Below are 19,197 nucleotides of genomic sequence, written 5' to 3'. Positions count from 1 at the left end.
TGCTGAGCTGGTCAGTTACTCTTGTTCTGGGACATGCATTGCAAGAAGATCCTGGACTCAAACCCAAGTCTGGATTTAATTCAGACTATATAAACCTGTATACGTCAGTGTGTGTTCGTATCTCTTGCAGGATGTCAAAAGGAAGGATGAGCATCTGGATATAGGTCTCAAGTAGCACTCATGATAGCTGGGTTCAAATCCCTGCCCTGCCACAGACTCCCTGTGTGACCTTGGACAAGTCACTTAATTTTTCTGTGCCTTGGTTCCTGAGGGGGCCATTTAGGGATCTGGGGCAAAAATTGGGGATTGGTCCTGCTTTGAGCAGGGGGTTGGACTAGATGACCTCCTAAGGTCCCTTCCAACCCTGATATTATATGATCTGTAAGAGGAGGCTAATCATCCTTTATTTATCCCACCCTTTATCTGTTTAAACGTAAAGCTCCTTGGGACAGTGAGGATCTCTTACCATGTGTATGCACTGGAATGTGAACAATGGGGTTCACAGGGGCAGTTTCAGTGAGGACCTCCACGTGCTATTGTAATACAAATAAATAATGATAAAGAAGAGCCAGCCTCATCTCTTAGCAAATGATAACGCTCAGTGTCCATATAGCGCTTTTACCCATAACTTTCATACATGTATTATCCCCATTTTACAGATGGAGAAATGGAGGCACAAAACTGTGGTGTGACTTGGTCAAGGTCACACAGCTCAGAATAGCACCTTAGTCACCTGGCCCCCTGCCATATCCACTGGTCAGTGCTGGGCTGCTATGCAGGGTTGTATTCAGAGGGCTGAGTTGGAATTCAGTGTGGCTCTTGCTGATTTACCTTAATGTTTCCCAAGCAGAGCTCATTTTAAATCTGATTATGAAAGTCTCTTGTAGAACAACTCGCTCTTTCAGTCAGATGCAGTTTAACCCTCTGGGTTATGGCAACATTGCCAACTCTTATGATTTCATCATTAGTTTCATGGGTTTCTTTAAAACCCCCAGCTCCCGGATGTATGAAAAAGTACATTTCTAATCCTCATATTTGCAGAGAAAAGCTGGAAAATGTGACTGAGTATAAACAAAAGGCTCAAACACCAGAAGGCAATGAAAAGAACCTAAAAATTATTATTTTTTAAAATCTCATGATTTTTAAGCCTATCTCATGATTTGGGGTGTGGCGGGGGGGTTGCTTTCTTTCTTAGGCTGACAGACAGTGGTTTCCTGCCCAGCGATCTGGACAAGTTGTGCACTGTGTTGAAGAAATGTAGCAGCATATCAGAGCTCGAGTGAGTCTTCTTATTTTTAGTGCTAAATTGTATTTTTGCGATTTATTGTTTATAATAAATATTTTTAAACGTTGGGCCTTATTTATAGGCCCAGGGTAGTTGTTCAGAGATTCATAATTTTAAGGCCAGAAGAGTGGTGGTCTGCTCTAACCTCCTGCACAACACAGGGGCAGAGAACTTTGCCCAGTAAGCTCTGCATCAAGCCCATTCACGTGTGTTTGAGCTGGAACGTTTCTATTAGAAAGACATCCAGTCTTGATTGAAACATGTGGAGTGATGGAGAATCCACCACATGCCTGGAGCACATTGTTCCGTTGGTTCATTTGCATGCCGGCAAAATGTGCCTCTCTTTTGCACATTCACGATAGGGTGTGGTGCTCACGTATAGATCGTCAACACGGCTTACCTAGGATTTTCAGCATGAAAACACAGATCTCTACCTTGTGAACAAAAGGGGTCATTCCATTTGCTAGCAGCGGGAGGTGGTTCTTGTTTTTGTGGTTGTAGACTTGCACAGATGTAGGATTTCAGAGATTCCTAGAGTTTACAGCCAGAAAGCACCGTTCTGATAATTTAACATGACCTCCTGTATAACACAGGTGAGAGATTTCACCCAGCGGCTCTTGCATTGAACCCAACAATGGGTGGTCAGACTATCTGTTAGTGACCACTTTCCGGAAGCATTCAAGCAATCAAGTTGCTTGGTCAAAAGCATGTACAAAGCCAGTTTGAATCCGGTGTGCTTCCATGCTGATCTTGGAAGTGGAGCGTTTTATCTGATATGGGGCAGTGCTTGATGCAACGTTCCCCAGGCCTCTTGCCAGAGCCCCGAGGAATGAGTCAAGTGAGCATTGGTATGAAGCCTGCATATTTCCAGGGAAATGGCTGTCTGTACCACAGAGACTCCTTTAATTATGTCGCCTGAGGGACAGTGCCTGCATCAGAGGCAGTACATTGTAATGGAGATTTCAACCCCCTCTGCTAGGCCAAATTCAGCATAGCAACAAATTTAAACGGCTTTCCTGGTAGGAGAGAAGATGGGAACTGATGCCTTGCTACTGTTTAATGAAATACATATTTCCATGGGTGGCCTGGAGACTGAAGTCTTCTGTGTACTCACAGAACAGGTATAACGTTAATGGAAGCAGTGCAACCTTCCCAGCTAACTGCCCTGCCAGTGTGCCTCCTGCCTGGCCCAGGAAAGGGGCAAGGGGGGGGGAGGGGTTATTCTCCAGTAGTGTGGCAAAACTTTTTTTTTTTCCTCCAAAAAGTCATTTTGTCAACCCTGAAATGCTTTGTGGAAATGCATCTGTTTGGAGGGAAATTCAGGCCCAGGATGGAGTTGTTTTCTGGTGGCAGGGGGAAGAGAACAAGAGAGATCTAGACTAGCTTGCTGGTTAGGGCACTTGGCTGGGACATGGGAGAGCCAGGTTTGCAAGCCTGTTCCAACATGGGCCTTCCATACCCTAGGCAAGTGCCTTAACTGCCAAGCTGTTCTGGGATGAGTCTCGCTCGCTCTTTTTTTTTTTTGGTCAACATTTCAAAAGGTCTCATTGTTCTTCAGCATCGTAATGAAAACTGATTTTGAAACCTCAACATATGTTTTGCAAAACAGAAAAGTTGCATTGTCTGGGACTCATTCATGGACTCATGCATTGTCTGGGATTCATGCACTGTCTGGGACTCATTCATGGACTCATGCAGTGTCTGGGATTCATGCATTGTCTGGGACTCATTCATGGACTCATGCATTGTCTGGGATTCATGCATTGTCTGGGACTCATTCATGGACTCATGCAGTGTCTAGGATTCATGCATTGTCTGGGATTCATTCATGGACTCATGCAGTGTCTGGGATTAATGCATTGTCTGGGACTCATTCATGGACTCATGCATTGTCTGGGACCTTGGTTCCTCTGCTGAACCTGGTAACACGAGGGCCAGTTTGAGATCCTCCTGATGGATGTGGCTGTCTGACCTCTGGGGATGAGAAGCACCAGCTCATTCCAGAGGCTACTGAACAGGCATCAGACGATGAGGCAGTTCTGAGTACGATTCTCCTCTCGCTCACCCAGGCGTAACTCGGTTGACTTCAGTGGACTTACTCCAGTCAGTGGGAGGAAACTTGACTGGGATTCGAGTTAAAGTTGCAATGCTCCGGATCCCGTCAGTGGCCTTGCGCCCCCCACCCCAGGTTTTAGGCCTGAGGCCTGGGCTATGCTACAAAGTAGGGCTGACTTAAGTCACTGTGCGTCAACTTATTTGACAAAAAAGGCAAGGAGGAGACTGGATGAGCTAGCTGCTGCTTTGATTTGCATCCGAGGACGCCAGTGTTCTGCCCTTTGGGGACTGATATTAAGGGAACAGACCATTAATATTATAAAATCAGAGAATCACAGGACTGGAGGGGAGCTTGAGAGATCATCTAGCTCAGTCCGCTGCACTCATGGCAGGACTAAGTATTATCTAGACCATATTATTTTCTTCTTAATGAAAAAGAAATATCTTCCTTTAAATCCTAGTTTGTCAAATAACTCTCTGGGAGACCAGGGAGTCGGGAAGCTAGTTGGACTCCTTCCGGAGCTGAAGGCAGTGAGTTTCCTAAAGTAAGCGATCACTCGTCATTATGTAGTTTTTTGAAATATTTGGCCTAATTCCCATCCTTGACTTACCCTGTGGATAGTTGTTTAAATCTGTGCAAAATAGGTGTAAAATGCCACCAAACCGGAATTTTCCACTCACACACAAGGGGAGAGGCATGTTTGACACCTAATTTGTGTAACACTCGCTTGGACTGAGTCACATTTGTACAAATGGAAATGTGGACAGGCGGCACGAAGTGGCAGAGCATCAGGCCCTTAGGGTATGCCTACACTGCAGCTGCGAGTGTGTTTTTTTAGCTCACCTAGACACACACACGCTAGCTTGAATGTGCTAAAAATAGCAATGCAGCCAGGGGTAGCGTGGGTGATGGCTTGTGGTAGCCGTCCGAGTATATAGCCAGTGGTCCAGCTGGGCTTGTATTCAAGTGGCTAGCCTGAGCTGCCTCCTGTGTGCTATCCCTGGCTACAGGTCGGTTTTTCTTGTCTGTCTAGCAAGGGTCTGTCTTTGCAAGCTGGGAAGCACGCTCCCAGCTGCAGTGAGTCTGCAAGTTCCTCAGATCAAGGACCATTTCTGTTGTATCTTATGGCACTGTATAAATCATTAATGATAATGAGGATGGGGATTTAATCCTTTGAAAATAATGGTTTTATTCCATCTCTTCCTCTAGGCTGAGTGGCAATCAGATATCCTTGAGTGCTGTGTTTGGCTTAGCTCAGTGCTTATCGGCACTGGAACACATTAAATCAATAGACATCAGGTACGTTCGGGGCTCTTGTTGCTGTGTTTTCCCATCAGTGATGTTGCTTGAGACACGTGACCTTGGTTTGCAGTGCATGAAACGTGAGCACGTCTCTCCCGACTGCGTGTTCATGGTGTTCTCTTTTGGTTACAGCCTGGGAAACGCTCAGTCAGTTCATTTAATCTTCTGGGAAAGTGTCAGGTAAAGATCCTGTCCTCCTGTCTGTCTAAGCATATCCTGTGTGCCATCCCCATAGTATCTAGATGTCCACGTTGCAATAGGGTGGTTTCCACGCGGTGTCAAAATCAGGGGTCCTTTTGGCTCTGAATGCTGGCAGGGAATAGTGGAGGCAGGGAGCAGCTGGGTGGTGTGGATGGGGGTGGGCAGCCAGGAGTGTGCGGGGTGGGGTGGCAGGGTCCGCAGTGGGTGATAGGGATGGGAGTTCACTTTCTCCTGGGCAGCCACCTGACCAAAGGCTAACGGTGCTGGATGGATGTAAGCCATCCTAAAGGTCGGAGGAGTGGGGTGGCATGAGTCTTCGCTCCTGTGCACAATGGGCATGGGGAGGCTGGTGCGTGAGGCCACTGCACTGAGGCACGGACCATCAGCTACCCATAAACAACACAGCATTTCGCACTCGGTGCAGTTGACATGGTATCAAAACCTCTGTCCCCAGGAACAGCCGTACCAGATCTGCAGGAAAGTTCCCGGCTCATCCACAACAGTTAGAGAACGACCATTGCTTTCGGTATGGCATCTTTCCATTCTGGCTCCTTTTCCCATTTAGAAATGTCAGAAGAGCCATGCGTGGGTCACGATCATTTGGGGAGTCCTTCATCTCCAAGTGTTTTTCCTCAGCGGGTCTCTCCGTGCACTGCCTTGTTCTCATCCTAAAGAGAGATAGGGTGCCAGATTCTGCTTCCCATTGAAAGGGCTGCCTTGTACCCCTCTGATTGGCCAGTCACAGCTCTCAGAGCATGGGCAGAGGTGGATAGAAAGGGTGGGGACCTAGCGGGCCCACAGCTGTTCCAAAACTAAGAGCATTCTTGGGGAGATCTTTCTAAATGATTTGCTTTAGGGGCCTCACCTTCCCAGCTCCTCCACCACTGGAATGAAGAGAGATCTGGGTGCCTGAAATACTTGTCTATAGAGCCACATCCTCAGCTGGTGTAAATTGACATGGCTCCACTGAAGTCAATGACAATTAATACCAACTGAGGATCTGGCCCATAGGGTATTATGCTATTCCTCCCCTGTACACACACACACAGAATCATAATTCAAATGGACTAGTCTGCTAAGAAAACAGTATCACGTGTTGTATAGAAAGTGTTTTGGCTTGATTGGAGCTGTTTCCCATGATCATTGAGATATACAGGGCCTGATTCCCCACTGCTTTGCTCTCATGGAGTGATTTATACCTGCCAAAGTGAGAATCAGAATTCTCTACTCACACTAGTGTTCTACCCACACTTTGTACAGGTGTAAATGACTGTTGAGTGTGAGGCAGCAGGGGATAAGGCCAGCTAAGGAGAAGGCCTTGGAAAGGCCCATCTATAGGGAAAAGCAGATACTTTCTCACAACACCATTCCCTCATTATGTAACCCTAACTCTCATTAAGGGAGCCCTGTGCAGCGAGAGAGCAATATACTCAGCCCTATTTCGAGGGAACCGAGAAGGCGTTTGACATTGGGAAAACAAGTTCTGATTCCCAAAGGAATTTTTATTGCCAAGTAGGCAGCTCCATTAAGTCTCTTCACAAAGTGGTATGATCACATGGGGCCAGATGCTCAGCTGTTGTGAATCAGCAGAGCTCCGCCAAAGTCAATTGAGCGACCCGCATTTACACCACCTGGGGATCTGGCCCAGAAGGTTTAGAACAGCAAAACCGTCACTCTGAATGCACTTGTGAAGTGAGCAAGGCAGTAGGTAGAAGGGCTGAGATTGGCTTTGAACCCCAGCCTAGCAGCTCGGCCTGAAACGTGAAGCTTTAAGGTCTAGATGGAGTTTCCCATGTCATTCCTGCTGTATAAGGTAAATCTGAGGATCCTGAGTATGCTGTTTGCTTCAGTCTTAGGGAATGCACCGTGAGTCCCAACGACATGGACAGGCTCTGCCAGATCCTTGAAAAATGCACAGGACTAACAGAACTTGAGTAAGTGCCGAGCATTGTGTAAGTGTGTCTATATGTCAGGCTGTCCTGTGCTCCTAGAAAATGAAATCCCCCAGTATAAAACCAACGGACCAGATCTCCAGCTGGTGTGAATCAGCGTCACTCTATTTGCTTCATTGGAGCTATACCCATTTACAGCAGTTGATGTTCTGGCCCGGAGTAACTAGGCTTTGTGCAGATGGAGCACCTGGGGTGATGAAATCCATCCTCCCAACCCAGGGTCACCGAGCAGGACTGTGGAATGCCCTCCTCCTGCCAGAACTGCTCTTCCAGCCTATGGGCTGGAGTATCGCCTTCAGCCCTCAGTGCTAGTTGTGTGGAGTGTTTGGGGCCTCTGTCTCCATGTAAATGCAAATCTTATGACTCATCCCCATTGCAGCCTTCAGCATGGAATCCCCTCCTAAGGCAGAAAAGAATTGTCTGACTCTCCATCTGTGGTTCTTCCCCCCACCCTCACACACATGATCTCAGTGCCGTGTTAGGTCTTCAACTGGCTCTCTGTACCACAAGTGAATTTCATGCATATATTAATATACAAGTATCTACCCTCTGATATCCTGTACATGACCTCAGTGGAGTTACTCTGGTTTTACCCCAGTATATCTGAGAACAGAATTTGGCTTCCTGGAACTCTATGATTTGTGTGTAAATTCCCCAGGACATATGCAGTGCAGGCATACCCTTCTGTTCCCCTACCTATCCTAGATTCAGAGATGGTTACAGTCATTTAGAACTATTCTGATCTAGTTCTAGATAGTCTGGCCTCCTGTGTAGCACAGGCCAGAGACCCAGTGATCACTGCATCAAACCCATAAAGATATTTGTAAAACTAATGATCTAGCTAGTGGTCTCTTATAACTTGTCCAGCCATTTTCATTTCTAAACAGTTTCCTTTGTTGTTCTTTTCTTGATTGGAAGGGGTAACTCCCATATTCCAGTAAATGAAACTTAAACCTTTGAAGTCAAGGATTTCTGAGCCTAGTGTATATTTTTCAACAGGAATATAATGTTTTAATATCCTCTAACTGTGAAACTTGCAAATCATTTCTAACCTTGCAATGTGTTTTCTCCCTTGCTTTGCAGATTATCTAGAAATGCGCTGAGTGATCAAAGCATTGAAAGGCTGCTAATGTCCCTACCAAGTTTGCACGGTCTGAAGCTACTGAGGTAAAATTTGGGGCGGTTGTTTTGATGGATGTCATGAAATATTCATTTTGAAAGCTGTAATGCTGCGGTATATCCTACCAGCATTAATAAATCATTTACTCATTCTACATTAACATAGGAAGAAGCAAACCATGTCCAGAAATAGTCAGAAACTCACTCACCCCAATTCCTCTCCTATTTCCACACCCAAACACAAACTAAACCTCTTTTAAGATACTGAGATGATTGCCACTCTTGGTTCTGGCTGCCACCAGATCCCCAAATCCCGAAATGCTTCAAGAAAGTTTGTTCTCATGTATTTACATCAGGAAGCAAAAGTGCTGGAGGTTCCACACTTCTTTTTTTCATGATTTCCAGCCCCATTATTGCAGACTCAGGCCATGTTTACACTAAGCCTTGGCTGATATAGCTATGCTGGCAGAGCCCCCTAGTGCAGGGGTTCTCAGAACAACTTTTTTGGTGGCCTAAGAGTGTGGCCACCAACCCTCGCTTGTGGCCGCTCTGAAAATTTTTCCAAACCCAAGCCCCGCCGCCCTGGGCTGAAGCCCAGAGGTGGAGCCCAGGGCCTAAAGCCCAAAGCCTGCTGAGCACACACACTGGCCCCATGTGTCTGCCGAGGTGCTGTCCAGAACCCCCAGGAGGCTGTGTGGTGCAGGCTGCTGATCGCCTGCGGTCGGTGCCAGCAAACACCAAGGCAGCCAGGAGCAACAGCTGGGTGCTGCAGGGAGGGACCACTGCTTCCCCGCCCCAATCTCCACCCAGGAAGCTGTTGTGGACGCAGAAAAATCCCCTGGTGGCCACATGCAGCCAAAATGGCCGCATTTGAGAAACGCTGCCCCAGTGCAGACACAATGAAAGCTGTCAGAAGAAGTTCTTCCCCCAGCATAAGTACACCACCTCCCCGAATGATATTAGGTAAGCTGACAGAAACACTCTTGTGTCGGCAGACTTGTGTTGGGGTTTTGTCGGGATAGCTATGACAGTTTGGGGAGTGCGGGGTATTTTTTTTCACGCTCCAGCAAAACTGTGTAGTGTAGACCGGACCTCATAAGTTTTGGCTTATTTGATAAGCTTTGGGGCTTGATCCAAAACCCATTGAGGTCGCTGGGAGTCTTTCCATTGGCTTTGGAGCAGGCCCCTGGTGCTTATGCAAAAAGAACACAAACTTTGAACCTTTTAGGGTTAGCCTACCACAAAACGTCTAAGAGAAGAAACAAGGGCTATGAACTCCTGAATTCTGACCCAAACTTGGACACTGACTTGTGGTGTAGCATTGGAGATCAGTCACTTAGAAGTCACTTTCCAAGCGTATAGGTCGGCGTATCTGCAACCCATTTGCGCACAGAGCTGCTGCAGTTGTGTAGGTGTAAATGGCCACTCATCCATCTAAGGGATTTGCAAGTGCAATAAAAAAAAATCACACATGCAAACTAGGGAGCTGATTCACCACTGTGTTACTCTAGCTTTTACATCAGTGAAGTTACAGCAGTATAAAACTGGAGCTGACGCAGTGGAGAATCTAGTTGTTCAAAGGCAAGCACAGTTTCATGCCTACAGCTTTGGAAACCAGGCCCTCTTGTGTCTGTGTGTGTTTGTGGAAGTGACCGTCAAGTCCTACATGTATGGAACCAACCTTCCTTGAAGATGAAGACTGATTTATTTTTGTCCTTCCAGTATTAGGAATAACAAGTTTTCACCAAATTGCACTCTCTTACTGGCCAACTCCCTCAACCTGTGTGAGCGAATCAGAGAAGTAGAAGTCAGGTAAGGAACTGAGACCTCCTCTCTCCCAAACAAATCAGCCATCATTGAATTCCAACTAGTGGAATTGAGAGCCTTGTTCTTTTTGAAGAATGTGGCTGTGGATGCAATGACTGGTTTTGCTTGTGTTTGCTACAGGTCAAGCGAAAATGCTTTTGTGCATTTAGCGGGGAGGATAGAAAGCCAAGAAACATCCTGCAGGTCGGGCCTTACATTATTTATTTATAAGTTTGCTTCTTTTGCATGCATTTAAAATGTTAGCATTTGTTGAAATCATGTTGAGTGAATCCACATTTGACTAAATAACAGCATGGATAAAATTTGCACCAGGTATTGTGTAATCCTTACTTATATTTTTAACATCGGGAATAAGAATTATTCTCACTCCTCGCATGGGCAGCACCACGTATCTGTGCATGTTGTGCAAAAGTCCAGGATCCAGTCTCATGAGAAGAAGGGGGTGTTTCTGGAACACCTTGTAATCTATCAGTTGGAGCAGGAGGCTAGTAGTCAGGACTCCTGGGTTCTCTCTGCAGCTCTGCAAGTGACTCATATGACCTTGGACAAGTCATTAGTAGTCAATTTTTCAAAAGTGGCCTCTCATTCTGGGTGCTCAGCTTGAAGAACCCTTGTGTGTGATGTTCAAAAGTGCCCGTAACTCCTGGTGAAATAATTGGAGCAGGAGGTACTTAGTACCTCTGAAAGCCAGGCTCAGGGTGTCTCAGAATGGACACCCAACAACCAGTGACCACTTTTGAAAATGTGGGTCTTCCCCTCGCTGTTTCCTTGCCTGAAAGATGGGGCTAATCATTACAGAGGTCTTGAGGCTTTATGGACATTGCAAAGATCTTTACAATCAATGGCAGGGCAACACAGTCTCGTTAATTAATGCAGGCATTGCCCATAGACTGCTGTACAGGCAAGCGACTGGGAATTTGTAGCTTTCAGTGCGGAGGCTAAGTCAGTGCAAGGCAGTTTCTCGGGATCTATTTCAAATGCTGTTTCTCACACGTCTGTCTTCAAACAGGCTAACTGACTGCAGCATCGGTCAGAACGAGGTTGAGGAACTCTGCCGAATCCTTGAACAATGTGGCCGTCTTGCAGAACTGGAGTAAGTGGGCTTTGAATTTCCACTGTGGCCTTAAAAGGAAGGTGAACAGAGCCAGTGAGAGAAAGCTGGATGGATAGAGATAGGTGTCTCCATACACTCATGAGCCCTGTAGGCTCACTCTGTGTGTATATCCAGTATCTAACAGCATATAAACAAAGAGAGAAGTAAAAGGAACCCATAATGCTTACTGGGGGGAGTTGATCTGTTAGAGAAGAGGTGCCTCCCCCGGTAAGAGTCCATTATGTAACAGAGTCACGGTGGGTCACAACTAAACTGCATGTGTGTGTGGCCGCCAGCAGAAGCTGGCCATTTGGGTTCTAGGTCTGTTGTTCGCATTACAAGAGGCGGGTAAGTGTAAAGAACTAGTAAACGGTCAGCAGCCAGTGTGGGATGTGATGTCCTAAAAACGACACTTTGCGTGAGGATTTTTTTCCCAAAGCGACTGCTGGAGTCTGCCGTGTGTGGAAACGTAGGAGAGTGCGCCCGAGTTCATTGCTGGTGAAAGGTGCTGGGGCAGTCAGCCAGGAGACAGAACTCCTCAATATATTCTCAGAACGGGAATGGCACAGGCAGGAGCCATGCAAGCTTTCCCTGCACTGCCTTCTCAGCGTGGCCTAACCCAGACCCAGAGGGCCCACTTACCTGGTCCAACCCATACTCCCTCCATCTGTGGGGATCTGTGGAGATCCCTGGTACACAGAATCCCCAGGAGACAGCTTGATCCCACCCAGTGGTCCACAACCTTTCTGTGGGAATAGCACATGCACTATAAGGTGGGTAGAAAGTTGGCTAGATTGTCGGGCTCAACGGGGAGTGATCAATGGCTCCATGTCTAGTTGGCAGCCAGTGTCAAGTGGAGTGCCCCAGGGGTCGGTCCTGGGGCCGGTTTTGTTCAATATCTTCATAAATGATCTGGAGGATGGTGTGGATTGCACTCTCAGCAAATTTGCGGATGATACTAAACTAGGAGGAGTGGTAGATACGCTGGAGGGCAGGGATAGGATACAGAGGGACCTAGACAAATTGGAGGATTGGGCCAAAAGAAATCTGATGAGGTTCAATAAGGATAAGTGCAGGGTCCTGCACTTAGGACGGAAGAACCCAATGCACAGCTACAGACTAGGGACCGAATGGCTAGGCAGCAGTTCTGCGGAAAAGGACCTAGGGGTGACAGTGGACGAGAAGCTGGATATGAGTCAGCAGTGTGCCCTTGTTGCCAAGAAGGCCAATGGCATTTTGGGATGTATAAGTAGGGGCATAACGAGCAGATCGAGGGACGTGATCGTTCCCCTCTATTCGACATTGGTGAGGCCTCATCTGGAGTACTGTGTCCAGTTTTGGGCCCCACACTACAAGAAGGATGTGGATAAATTGGAGAGAGTCCAGCGAAGGGCAACAAAAATTATTAGGGGTCTGGAACACATGAGTTATGAGGAGAGGCTGAGGGAACTGGGATTGTTTAGTCTGCAGAAGAGAAGAATGAGGGGGGATTTGATAGCTGCTTTCAACTACCTGAGAGGTGGTTCCAGAGAGGATGGTTCTAGACTATTCTCAGTGGTAGAAGAGGACAGGACAAGGAGCAATGGTCTCAAGTTGCAGTGGGGGAGGTTTAGGTTGGATATTAGGAAAAACTTTTTCACTAGGAGGGTGGTGAAACACTGGAATGCGTTGCCTAGGGAGGTGATGGAATCTCCTTCCTTAGAAGTTTTTAAGGTCAGGCTTGACAAAGCCCTGGCTGGGATGATTTAATTGGGGATTGGTCCTGCTTTGAGCAGGGCGTTGGACTAGATGACCTCCTGAGGTCCCTTCCAACCCTGATATTCTATGATTCTATCCCAGAAGACTGTGGCGGGCGCCAGACACCCCACCGCCGAAATGCAGCCGAGAAATGGCAACGCTTCTCAGCGGCATTTCGGCGGGCAGTTCTCCGGCGGCTGCGTTTGGCAGCGGCATTTCGGCAGCGCGGTGTCCTGTGGGTGCACACAACTGCCCCAGCGGGCACCATTGCCCCAGCAGGCACCGTGCTGGGAACTCCTGATCCCACCAAGGCTTCTGCTCTGGGCTAATATACATCACTGTCTGAGAGCCTGACCCACTGCTCATTGAAGTCACTGGGCGTCCTGCCATTGACTTCACTGGGCTTTGGATCCGGCCCTTACGGCCCAATCCTGCAAGGTGCTGAGCACCCTAAACTCCTACCGAAATCAGTGGGTCTGAGTTAATGGATCAGACCCCAACTGGTAAAAGGACTTGAATAGTTTTGTTATCTCAGGGTTCTCACTGTGAAGCTAAGTTTGTGAGGTAGTTTTCTATGACAGTATCGTGTGTATAAAATCCCTTTGCTTTCCAATGCTCCAGTTGCCCAGAAGAACTGTAAACAAACTCAGCTTTTATTTGTTCAGCTGCACATGGCTAGCCAATGGCTACAGCTCTTGGTCCCTTCAATCGAGAATATACCATGAAATGCCCATTGTAATGAGGGAGAGGAAAGAAGGTGCAGTGTGGGACTTGGGATACCTTCTCAGGGCTGGGTTGTAGGCAGCCAGGCCTAGTGATTAGTGGGGGTTGGGGAAGGGAAGGAGGGTCCCCACACTAGCCAGGGTTCAGAACCAGAAGATCAGGAACCAAGATCTTGACCCACAAGTCAGAGACCAGGAATCAGGCCGAATGAGGAAACCAGGTGTTCGGGATCAGGAGACACAAGCAGGTAGCACTGGATGAGGAGCAAAAGCAGGATGGAGCCCAGCTGTAGGGACAAATTCCAACCCTGTTCCTCCTGCCTTAAATAGAGGAAGCAACCAATCAGGATCTCTGGTGTTGCACCCATCAGGGCCCAGGGTGGAGTCTCCTATGTGAGCTGGGCTTCAAGAAGTCCCAGTCACCAGTGGGTGGAGGGTTGGAGCAAGATGACTCCAAGGAACTCTGCGAACCTAGGTTAAAAACTAGGTATTATTATTGTTTCTAAATCGGCAGCCTGTTTTACGCATTGTAAGAAATGTTTTCCGCCATGTGAGCCTTTAGATTAATACACTGAACAAACTCCTTGTGCTTGCATTGAAGACAATCTGTGTAATGTGTCAAGAGGGTGCCAGATTATTCTGCTCCATTAGCCAGAGACCTGGGTGACAGGACAGGAACTTCCTAGTAGATAATCTAAGTAATGTATTTTGTGGAACACCGACGTTCTAGTTTCCACCATGTGCTGCTGGGCAGGGTGTTGGCCCACGATGTTTGGCTGTGAAGTACCTGGGTACCCCGGCAAGGGAGTGCGCTAGCCTGAATTTCACATGTGAATTTGGTTGGTTGATTTTTACCTTGTTCTCTTCCCTTGCAGTCTCTCTGGGAATCAGCTCGGCAACGAGGGGCTGAGACGCCTCTTGGATCACTTGCTCCAAATGCACGTTTCCCGCTTGCTGAAGTAAGAAAGCGCCCTGGGAACTTGGGGACTCAGAGCACTGGTGCGCCTGCTCTCAAGCTTGTCACCAAAAGCAGCAGAAGACAGGAGGGGCCGAGTGGAGAGACATTCGCCTCCTAAAAAATAGCACCATGTGGTGGGACTAGTGGCCACCCTTGTCCTGTCTCATTGGAGAGGCCAAGGATTCAATGGGCTGTGGGGATTGGACTGCCCCCTGGGACTGTTCCTGGCTGTCCCTCCAGGTCAGGAGTGAGTCATGTAGAATCTGATCAAAAACCCAATGAAGTCTCTCCACTGGTTTCAATGGGAGTCAGTGTCTCTTCCCATCACTTTCACTCCACACTTGTCCCGCTTACCCTCTTTTCTCCTGCCTTCTTCCGCTCACCCTCCTTCCCAGTTCCCTTCCCTTTTCTGTCTATTGGGGTTGGAGCAAACAGCCAGTCAGCACTGGGCAGAGAAAGTCCACAAGACAGGAGGAAGTTCTGTGAATGTCCAGAGATCGCAGCTTTGGCTGCATCTGCCCCTGCGGGCTGGAGTCTCTGGCTGGCGGTTGAGCTGTGCCTGTTCCACAGATAAACAGAGAACTCCAGTCTCCCCCGATTCATTCAGCAGCTTTCTGCAGTGGGTGGAGCTGCTATTTTAGTGGCACTTCCTAGCAGGAAGTTCCATCTCCTAATACAGCTTGAGGTGGCGGGGATGCCGCTCAACCCATGAATGCATGGAAAAGGCAGGAGACTGTCACATAAGTGCAGCTATGCCCAGGCAGTGAAGGAGAGACTTTGCCACAATATGTTAGGCATAAAGGGAGGTACATACAAGCATTAAAGGGGATACAGACCCTTTAGTCTCTCACAGGTTTGAAAACTCTGAGTGTCCCCTTTGCAAATGTTCATTCTCCTCAAATGTCAGCACAAGACTCTTTGGCTATGTCTACACAGCAAAGAAAAACCATAACCGGTCCATGCCAGCTGACTCGGGCTTCGGGGCTGTTTCACTGCTGCATACGGCTTGGGCTAGGACCCTGCGAGGGGGGAGGCTCCCAGAGCTCGGGCTCCAGCTCGTGAGCCCCAGTTGGCTGGCACAGGGCAGCCGCGGGTGTCTATTTGCTGTATAGACACAGCCTTACGCTGACAGCACCAAATTGCATCAAAATATAACAGTAGCTGTAACTGAGATTTCTAATACTATATGAATCATCATGTCCTATTGTTGTAGCCTCAGCCATAACAAAATATCTCAGGATGGAGTTCTGCATCTAATCAACACCTTTTCCACGTGCAGAAATGTAACAGAAGTTCAAGTAAGGTATGGTTTCTCGTCATTAATTCTTGTTTCTCACCTAATTATCCTAAAGTTTATATATTGACTACCAGGGCCACATTTTCACCCAACTTAACTTTTTGTGTGCATGCACCCATTCCTACAAAATGTAAATGTGTGTATGCAAATGAACGTTTGCATATGCAAATGACAGAGTTAACTGTGCAATTACCTTTTTCTGTAGGTGCAAGTCCTTTTTTATGTATGCAAATCTGGGCATTGTGTGTGTGCAAATATAGATGCATGTACATTTTCTGATGGGCACTAGCCCGCCTCCGCTATCTGAAAATCCGAATTTTCATTTTAGAACTCCCTAATTTCTGTGTGACACTGCCAAAAATTATCCTTGATTTACTGAATTTGGGTTTGTTTTTTTCTCTTTTCCATGCCTGACAAAAGTATAGTCCACGGGCAATACTGATTCTGCTCAATGTTAAAATCTGCTAAGCAGGTTCTTGCTTTAGTTCTTTATTGTTCAGTTGCTGTTTAGTTTTCATTTTGGAGGCTTTGAATGCAATGAATCCCTCGGACAGTGGCATGCAAACACAGGCTAAATGCAAACACATATCAGGTACACAGTTGCAGGCATATTTTGCACAGACAGTTGTGCACCTAAACTAAAAGTCTGGCCCCTTGGAGACTTGTCCAAAGCGCAGAGTATCCTAAACTTGTGTGGTCTTGTCTGTGCAGTTTGTGCTCCAAGGCAACGTCACTCATCAAGTTCACAAGAGAAGATGAACCAAGGAAGATTTTGGGGTAATTGTATGAGTATTTTGTGTGTGTTTCAATCTCCTTTAAAAAGCTAGAGTCTTCCCCTCTTTAGAGAGAAGAATGAAAAGCATGTCTTTGCCCTCTAGATCCTAAGGAATTGCATGATATAATATCTGTAACAAATGGCATATTCATTAATTCCAAGGCTAGAAGGAACCATTATGGTAATCTAGTCTGACTTCCTGTATAAAACAAGCCATGGAACGTCCCCCATATAATTCTTAGAACAGAGCTTTTAGAATAACATGCAATCTAGTTTGAAAAATTGTCAGTGATGGAGAATCCACCATGACCCTTGGTAAATTGTTCCAATGGTTCATTACTCTCATCATTAAAAATGTATGCCTTATTTCCAGCCTGAATTTGTATAGTTTCAACTTCCAGCCATTGGATCGTGTTACACCTTTCTCTGCTAGACTGAAGAGCCCGTTATTAAATATTTGTTCCCCATGTAGAAACTTATAGACTGTAATCAAGTCACCCCTTAAACCTTCTCTTTGATAAGCTAAATAGATTGTGCTCTTTGGGTCTATCAATATATGGCATGTTTTCTAATCCTTTTCTCATTCTCATGGCTCTTCTCTGAGCCCTCTCCAATTTATGAACATTCTTCTTGAACTGTGGCCCCCAGAATTGGACACCGTATTCCCACAGTGGTCACATCAGTGCCAAATAAACTCACTACTCCTACTCAAGATTTCCTTGTTTATGCATCCCAGAATTGCATTAGCTCTTGAGCATCCAGTGTGATGATGTGGCCAATGTTCAGCTACTTAGCCACCAGGACACCCAAATCTTCTTCAGTCACTGCTTCCCAGAATGGAGTCCCCCATCCTGTAAGTGTTGCCTACATTCTTTTTTCCCAGATGTATACATTTACATTTAGCCATTTTAGGATGCAGATTGTTTGCTTGTGCATAGTTTACCAAGTGATCCAAGTCTCTCTGAATCCTCTTTGTTTCACTCTCCCAATTTTTGTGTCATCTGCAAACTTTATCAGTGATGATTTTATGGTTTCTTCTAAGTCCTCACTGGAAACACACTCACTCAATGACGATTCCCCATTTACAGTTTCATTTTGAGAACTATCAGTTAGCCAGTTTTTAATCCATTTAATTTGTGCCATGTTAATTTTATACTGTTCTAGTTTTTTAATTAAAATGTCATTCAGTACCAATTCAAACACCTTACAGAAGTCTATATTATGTCAACACTATTACCTTTATCAACCAAACTTGTAATCTCATCAAAAAAAGATATCAAGTTAGTTTGACAGGATCTATTTTCCATAAACCCCATGTTGATTTGCATTAATTACATTTCCGTCTTTTAATTCTTTATTAATCGAGTCCCATATCAGCTGCTCCATTATCTTGCCTGGGATTGATGTCAGGCCTATAATTACCTAGGTCATCCCATTTACCCTTTTTAAAAATTGGTCCATCAGGTATTTCCTCCTGGTTTCCTTGCAATAATAGTCCCTTCATATGAGAGAGAGAGAAAAATCTGCACACACTCGCTCTGTAGCTCTGATCTCTTGTAATTCTTTATCCCACCAGTCTCTGCTAAATGTATCTGGATCCCTTGTTCATCTCTTAACTCTTAATCGTCAGTAGTTATCCATCCCTGTGCTTCAATTACAGAGGAGTATTTTGTGGAAGGTAGAGGGAAAGAACCCTCATAATAGGCTGCATCATAGCATATCAAAGAACTCTTTTAAGATTTTACCAAAAATCTTTTTCACAGAGTTTTAGCACTCAGATGTCCCTCCTCTTTTCTCAGAAGATGCCCTCAATACCTGCGATTTCTGGATCAAAGGGACTAATGACTGAGAAGGAACTAATACAGTTTTCTCCCCCATTCTTTCAGACTAACGGAGTGCAACTTTCAACCAGAACACCTGCCAAAGCTGTTCTCTCTACTGCAAAAGTGCACCAACCTGACGGCGTACATGTGAGTTAGACACTGCTGAGAAATCTGGCATAGACGGAACTTTGCCTAACAATATTTTGTTTGTGTTTTAAATGTTTTGAAACCTTTCTTTGCAATGATCTATGATTCTAGATCAACAAACAACAACATGACAACCAAGGCGGTGGAAGATCTCTTGCGGGCACTGAGGAAAAGTCTGGGAACGCTGCGAATAAGGTACAGAATGGTTCTATTGCTCAGTGTGGCAAACCCACTTTGGTTCTGATAAGCTAAGATCCAATTCTGCTGAAAATAACATCTGGGTATGGAAGGCAGAGGGGCTGGGATTTAGTTGCCATCTGAGTCAGCAGGGATTTAACGTTTGTCTGCGCACGGAAGATATTGTGAAATAAGCGGGGCTGTGAATTTAGAGCACAATAGCTGTTCTACTGTGGAATCGTTATTCTGGGCTATTTCCCACTGTTGACAAACACTTTGTGTCCAGCATGGCGTAAGGGGGCGCTCTGCTGCTGGCAGTACCCAGGATATTAGAGAGACAAGATGGGGGAGGTGATACCTTTTATTGCACCAGCTTCTGTTGGTGAAAGAGACAAACTTCGGAGCTTACACAGAGCTCTTCTTCAGGTCTGGGAACGGTACTCAGGGTGTCACAGGTCAACATAAGGTGGAACTATTTTGCTTAGCATAAATAGTTAACGCATGTCTCAAGGGACCATTCAAGGTGAAGTGACCTGTTAAACACTTCTCCTGACATAGGGGGAAAGGGAAAAAGAACCTGTCCCTGCAACATTTCATTTGAATAATTAATTCTTTACTTCCTGTCCCAAACTGTTTTGCATTGCTACTGTTGCCATCTTCTACCCTGTGGTGGAGAGTAAGCTCTTACAGCATATCCTGTCTTTTCATTACAGCTGGTGGGGAAAA

At 46.2% G+C, this 19,197-nt stretch overlaps 1 protein-coding gene across 4 annotated transcripts in view; it reads left to right on the top strand.

Moving 5' to 3' along the window:
• NLRC5 (NLR family CARD domain containing 5) overlaps window positions 1–19,197 on the top strand; it is a 92,255-nt gene that overhangs the window by 49,086 nt on the left and 23,972 nt on the right. For all 4 annotated transcript variants that reach the window (XM_073307452.1, XM_073307451.1, XM_073307453.1 and 1 more), the window contains 15 exons: window positions 1,196–1,279; window positions 3,802–3,885; window positions 4,551–4,640; window positions 4,776–4,823; window positions 5,299–5,370; window positions 6,695–6,778; window positions 7,880–7,963; window positions 9,638–9,727; window positions 9,863–9,925; window positions 10,752–10,835; window positions 14,170–14,253; window positions 15,466–15,555; window positions 16,261–16,326; window positions 18,211–18,294; window positions 18,406–18,489. In XM_073307452.1, coding sequence (XP_073163553.1) covers window positions 1,196–1,279; window positions 3,802–3,885; window positions 4,551–4,640; window positions 4,776–4,823; window positions 5,299–5,370; window positions 6,695–6,778; window positions 7,880–7,963; window positions 9,638–9,727; window positions 9,863–9,925; window positions 10,752–10,835; window positions 14,170–14,253; window positions 15,466–15,555; window positions 16,261–16,326; window positions 18,211–18,294; window positions 18,406–18,489 — 1,191 coding nt within the window. The remainder of the gene's footprint in view (window positions 1–1,195; window positions 1,280–3,801; window positions 3,886–4,550; window positions 4,641–4,775; window positions 4,824–5,298; window positions 5,371–6,694; window positions 6,779–7,879; window positions 7,964–9,637; window positions 9,728–9,862; window positions 9,926–10,751; window positions 10,836–14,169; window positions 14,254–15,465; window positions 15,556–16,260; window positions 16,327–18,210; window positions 18,295–18,405; window positions 18,490–19,197) is intronic.

Source organism: Lepidochelys kempii, chromosome 12 (genome assembly GCF_965140265.1).
Source record: "Lepidochelys kempii isolate rLepKem1 chromosome 12, rLepKem1.hap2, whole genome shotgun sequence".
Classification (NCBI taxonomy): Eukaryota; Metazoa; Chordata; order Testudines; family Cheloniidae; genus Lepidochelys; species Lepidochelys kempii.
This window is presented reverse-complemented; position numbering and strand designations above follow the sequence as displayed.